General features: G+C 42.7%; 1 protein-coding gene across 1 annotated transcript in view; it reads left to right on the top strand.

The window, feature by feature from the left end:
- WDHD1 (WD repeat and HMG-box DNA binding protein 1) overlaps window positions 1–6,228 on the top strand; it is a 127,164-nt gene that overhangs the window by 79,127 nt on the left and 41,809 nt on the right. The window contains exons 16-17 of the mRNA XM_042781987.1: window positions 1,929–2,043; window positions 3,650–3,781. Of these exons, the coding sequence (XP_042637921.1) occupies window positions 1,929–2,043; window positions 3,650–3,781 (247 nt within the window). The remainder of the gene's footprint in view (window positions 1–1,928; window positions 2,044–3,649; window positions 3,782–6,228) is intronic.

Here is a 6,228-nt window from a genome sequence, read left to right as displayed (position 1 = left end):
TTTGTGTTGTTGAAAAAAGGTGTTTGCAATGAACAAGTCGTTGGTCTTGCAAAATTCTACCATACAAGTTCCAGCATTATTCCTGTCACCAAGGCCAAATTTTCCAACTAAAATTTAAAAAAAAGATGCGTGGATATTAGATATTTCTGTGTATAGTTATGTGTTGCTTAATGTCTGCAATCCACTCTGTAAAATAGGACATGTGATTGTACAAACACCTATGTCTACGGGGCAAGAGGCTGCCAGATGCAGTGGCCCAGGGGTTGCTGTGTAGCACATGGCTTAGGCAGCTCTCAACTGAAACACCTCAGGTGAGTGCTCGGACATGTCCCACCTGGTGGGTGCCCAGGCAACTCAGGTGCGGATGCCTTAGATGAACACTCTGTCTAGTCCTGCCCAACTCTTGCCACCTTCTCTGCTAAGACAGCTGCAGGGAAAGCCAGTTCACCCTTGAGAACTTGCCCAGGGAGGGGGCAGTGCTGGCCAAGGGGGCCAGAGACTGCCAAGGCAGGGCTGAGGTGACTGGGGTACATACTTTCCATTGGTGCCCTATATTTCTACACTGGGCAAAACATGGGGATTAGACATTCTGAGTCACGGGGTCCAAAGGGGACCAGGCTTGGTAGTTTTAGGCCTGGGCCTCCATTGCTGCAGATTAGGTGGCTTCCAGGCTGCACATAGCAGCTAAGTAGAAGTGAAGGTCTGACTTCAAGAGGAAAGTCTGGTGTCCTGGCAGTCAGACACCTGGGTGTCCTGGTCAACAGTCATATATGTGGTCAAAAAACTCTAAAACTCACTGCCGTCGAGTCGGATCCAACTCATAGCATCCCCTCCTTGGGTTTCCGAGGCAGTATTGCTATGGAAGTAGATTGCCCAGTCTTCCTTTTGAGGAGTGGCTGGTGGGTTTGAACCCCCAGCCCTCTGGTTAGCAGTCAAAATGCTTTAGGCACTATACCACCAGAGCTCCCATGTGTGGTCAGATGTTGCCTAAATACACATTGAGCGATGCATACCTGTATTTATTTTCTGATTTAGTGAGAACTTGATAATACTAGATGATATTTATGAAAAACTTTAAATATAAAATAAAGGTCTAATTTCTGCTTACATTTTCCCATCAAGGATGTCATGACTGAAAGCCCTGACTAAAAGCCTGTGTAATATGGATGACCATGTTTTCGGTTACCTAGTGCTGCTCTGACAAGAATATACCACAAATGGGATAGCTTGAACAAACAGGAGTTTATTCTATTATAATTTTGGAAGCTTTAAGTCTGAATTCGAAGTGCCAGGCTCTAGGGGCTGGGTGAAAGCCCCTCAGCCTTGGGCTTCAGCTCTGCCCCCTGCTTCTGGCCCACTGAAGCTGGAGGCTTTTCTTCACTCAGACAGCTGCTGGCTGCTGAGGCTGAGAAGCCCAAGGTTGACAAGTGGAAAGGGACAGTCCCAATATTACCAAACCACTCAGCAGGCTATTAATTCAAATCCGTTAAAAGTCCCAAGACTGGCAGAGCATGGCAGGCTGCTGAACAATGACGGCTACATGAAGAGTTCAAGCGTGCCATAAGCTAGAAACCATTCCAAAGCTGCTGCTTATATGTGGGAAGCAGACCACATCCATGAAGCAGCTACTCAGCTGCTTGTGGTATATCCTGCCATGGAGTTGATTGCTAGTCTCATCATGGGGAATAACTACCACCAGCTGCCCAGCCACTCAACTTGGCACCTGTACAGATCTCTTTCACTGCGTGGCTCTAATCCCCTAGTCCTTGAGTGGCGACCTCACCCCTTTAGCCTTCTTTCTGAGGAGTGGCTGATGGGTTTGAACCACCAGCCTTCTGGTTAGCAGTCAAATGCCTTAGGCACTACACTATCAGAGCTCCTATGACATTTTAGAACATTTTTATGAGGGACTATTTTTGTATTGACAGGTGCATTCCTTGTAAAGGTTCACGGTTTCCTCCTACGCTTCCACGGCCTGCTGTAGTGATATTATCCTTTAAGCTTCCTTACTGTCAGACTGCAACAGAGAAAGGACAAATGGAGGTATGTGGACATCTTACCTTGACACTCTGAATTTAACGATACACTGCCTGCTTTTAAAAATTATTGTGATGGCCAGTGTTGAGTATTCATCACTTAATTACATAAGTGATGGTTATTGTTGTTAAGGTGCTGTTGAGTCTGCTGGCTCATCATGACCTTGTGTACAACAGAACAAAACACTTTCCAGTCCTATACCATTCTCATAGTCGTTACTGTCTTTGACCCCATTGTTGCAACCACTGGGTCAATCCATCTCATTGAGTGTTTTCCTTTTTTCACTGATCCTCTACCAGGTATGATGTCCTTTTCCAGCATAAGTCCCTCCTTGATAACATGTCCAAAGTATGTGAGATGAAGTCTCATCATCCTTGCTTCTAAAGAGCATTAAGGCTGTAAATCTTCTAAGAAAGCTTTGTTCATTCTTCTGACATCCATGGTATATTCAGTATTCTTTACCAACACCATAATTTAAATGCATCAATTCTTGCATGGTCTTCCTTATTCACTATCCAGCTTTCACATACAGATGAGGCAACTAAAAATACCATGACTTAAGTCAGGTGTACCTTAGTCCTCAAAGTGACATCTCTTTTCAACACTTTCTTGTTAGGTGCTGTCCAGTTGGCTCCGACTTACAGCAACCCCATGTACAACAGAATGAAACACTGCCCAGTCCTGCACCAGCCTCACAATCCTTGTTATACTTGAGCCCATCATTGTAGCCACTGTTTCAGTCCATCTTGTTAAGGGTCTTCCCCTTTTTTGCTGACCCTCCACTATACCAAGCATGATATCCTTCTCCAGAGAATGGTCCTTTCTGACAACATGCCCAAAATAGGTAAGACGAAGTCTGGCCATTCTTGGTTCTAAGGATCATTCTGGCTGCACTTCTTTCAGGACAGATTTGTTCACTCTTCTGGAGATCCGTGGTACTTTCAGTATTCTTTGCCAGCACCACAATTCAAAAGCATCAACTCTTTGGTCTTCCTTATTCATTGTCCAGCTTTCTCATGTATATGAGGCAATTGAAAATACTGTGGCTTGGGTTAGGTGCACCTTAGTCTTCAGAGTGACATCTCTGTCCTTCAACACTTGAAAGAGGTCTTTTGTGGCAGGTTTGTTCTAGTGCAATACTTGGAAGATTGGACAATCTACTTCGGTAGAGAAACTGCCTCAGAAACCCAAGGAGTCATGGCAGCACCTGAGAGGGAGTGCCTTCATCAATTCTGTGCCGTAGGGACCTTGCTTTCCTCACCCTAGTCCTAGCTCATGTCATCAAAGGTTTGAAATCTTCCAGTTAGTTGATCTAAGCAAGAACCATTTCAGCTTCTAAAAAACCACTTTACTGAGTTCTCTGAGCCTTGCTTCCGATAGCTAGGAAACTGTTTAAAATGTGACATGTCCTGTTTTTTGTTTTTGTTTTTTTTCCTATTTTTCAAGGAAAGAAGATAAAATCAAGCCATGTATCACATTGCAATTGGAGTTTTAAAATAAGATATGGAAAGCAGAATTTCAGAACATAAACTGAAACAAATGTTCAGATAGTTAACACTTGCCTGGTATTGAGGTCATAGTTGATTCTAAGTTGTTTTTTCCCATTTTATAGGAACAGTTTTGGCGTTCGGTAATGTTTCACAACTACCTTGAATATTTAGCTAAAAATAATTACGAATATGAAGAGAGCACTAAAGATCAAGCAATAAGAGAACAGCAGGAGCTTTTACTGAAGATGCTTGCAGTGAGTAAAATCAATGTGCTGAGACTATTCATGGTAACTGGTTTCCGAGGGTTGAATTTCTAAGTGGTCTGTTAATTAGCAGTAAGTTCCACAGACTAAGATTCATAAGTCATATCCAGTGGTGGTTTTTTTTTTTTGTTTTGTTTTGTTTGTTCACTTTTTTTAAAAAATAGTTTTACTTTTTGCTTTTGCCAGTATGTTTAAAGATGTGAACATTGTTTTCTTTCACATTTTGTTTATTTTCTTATTGTTGAGCATATATACAGCAAAACATACACCAACTCAGCAGTTTCTACATGTACAATTTAGCGACATTGATTATATTCTTCAAGTTGTGCAACCATCCTTACCCAGCTTTTCTGAGTTGTTCCTCCCCATTACCATAAACTATTGCTCCCTAAGGTTCTTATCTAATCTTTCAAGTTGCTCTTGTCAATTTGAGCCCATATAGATGGTTCTTAAAAGAGCATGATACTCAAGACAGACCTTTTTCACTAGTTAAGCTAGACTGTTGTTTGGTTTTAGAAGACTTCAGGGGATATTTTTGGTTTAAGATTTAAAGATTATATCAGGGCAGTAGTTTCAGTGAGTCATCCACCCTTCTTGGCTCCAGAAAGTCTAGAGTGTATGAGAATTGGAAATTCTGTTCCTCATTTCCCCTGTTTAGATCAGGATTCTCCTATGAAATCTTTGATCAGAATGTTCAGTACTGGTACCCAAGCACCATCCAGTTCTTCTGGTCTCATGGCAAAGGAAGTAGTTGTTCCTGGAGGAAATTAGCCACATATTCCATAACTCCCTCCTTTTCCTGACTCTCTCATTCCACCCACTGACAGCAAGTTGATTGTGACTCATAGTGACCCTGTAGGACAGTGGAGTTTCCAAGGCTATATAAATCTTGACAGAAGCAGACTGTCTCATGTTTCTCCTAAGGAGCAACTGGTGGGTTTGAACTGCCATCTTTTGGTTAGCAGCTGAAAGCTTTAAGCACTGTGCCACCAGAGCCCCTATCATGACTCTCTAGTAGTATTTTTTTTCCTTTTGAATTTCTTGTTTCACAGTTGATACTGCATTTACAATATTTAAAACATCACCTTGTTGTTTCTAGGATCATATGGCAGACATAAACTTTTCTGGTGCTACCTCCCTTTTTGGTTTTCCTTTGCCTAAGGCACTTGACTGCTAACCAGAAGGCTGGTGGTTCAAACCCAGCAGCCACTCCTTGGAAGGAAGGTTGGGCAATCTACTTCCGTAGTGATACCACCTCGGAAACCCAAGGAGGGGTTGCTATGAGTCAGGGCTGAGTCAACGGCACATAACAATAGGACCCTAAAGACTACTGCTGAGTGATAGTGAAGGTCAGTGGTTCTCAGCCTGGCTGCACATTAAATCTCCTGGTGAGAAATTCTTAAATAATTGGTCTGAAGTTAGAACCAGGTATTTGCTGTTGTTGAGTTCCCCAGGTGATTCAAATGTGCTGCCAGTGTTGAGAACACTTGTCTTCTAGACCCAACCCCACTTCTATCAAGTGTATTCCAATTCACAGAGACCCTGTAGGACAGAGAAGAATTGCCCCATAGTGTTTCCTAGGCTGTAAATCTTCACAGAAGCTGATGACCACATCTTCCTGTGGAGCAGCTAGTGGGTTCAAACCATTGACCTTTTGGCTCACAGCCAAGTGCTTAACCACTGTACCACCATACTCCCTGTCCTCTAGACAGTTATTCTTAAAAGTGTTACCCTTCCACCAACCTCTCGTATACCCACTGTACCCACCAGTAACAGCAGCAGCAGCAACAGCAACAGCAGCATCACCGGAAACTGGTTAGAATTGAAAATTCTCAAGCTACACCCCAGCTGGCTTAACAGGCCCCACAGGTGATTCTGATGCTCAGCGAAGTTTGAGAGTCACTCCTCTAACTTCTGCTGTTATGAAACTCAGTGAATAAAGTTTGAGTACAGGTTTTTAGATTTCTAAGGCTGGGCAGTCTTAAGTATGTTGAGAGAATTTTAGCTATGCCTGCCTTTTGTCATCTTATTTGCAAATTAGGCAGCTGTGTGTAGTGAAAGTTTGTCCAGCTGGTGACCAGACTTGGTGCCTTGTATATTTATTTTTGGAGCAAGGAATATTGATGTACATATGTTTGTATCCTCACTCTAGGTTGGTTTATGGAGAAGAATATAATACAATTTCTTCTCTGGTCATCTTGAACTAGACTGTAAGTCCCTTGAGGCCAGTGATCATATCTTATTTACTGTTGTATGCCAGGCACTGACACAGTTCCTACTGCATAGTAAAAACAATACCCATTGCTGTTGAGTTGATTTGTACTCATGGCGACTCAGAATAAAACTTTCATAGAGTTTTCTTGGCTGTAATCTCAATGGAAGCAGAGTGCCAGGCCTTACATATGTGGTACTGCTGGTTGGGTTTGAACTGCCAGTCT

This window comes from Orycteropus afer, unplaced genomic scaffold (genome assembly GCF_000298275.1).
Source record: "Orycteropus afer afer isolate SDZICR_OR568_19922 unplaced genomic scaffold, OryAfe1.0 scaffold00214, whole genome shotgun sequence".
NCBI lineage: Eukaryota > Metazoa > Chordata > Mammalia > Tubulidentata > Orycteropodidae > Orycteropus > Orycteropus afer.
The sequence above is the reverse complement of the archived record's forward strand: the minus strand, read 5'-3'. Positions and strand labels throughout refer to the sequence as shown.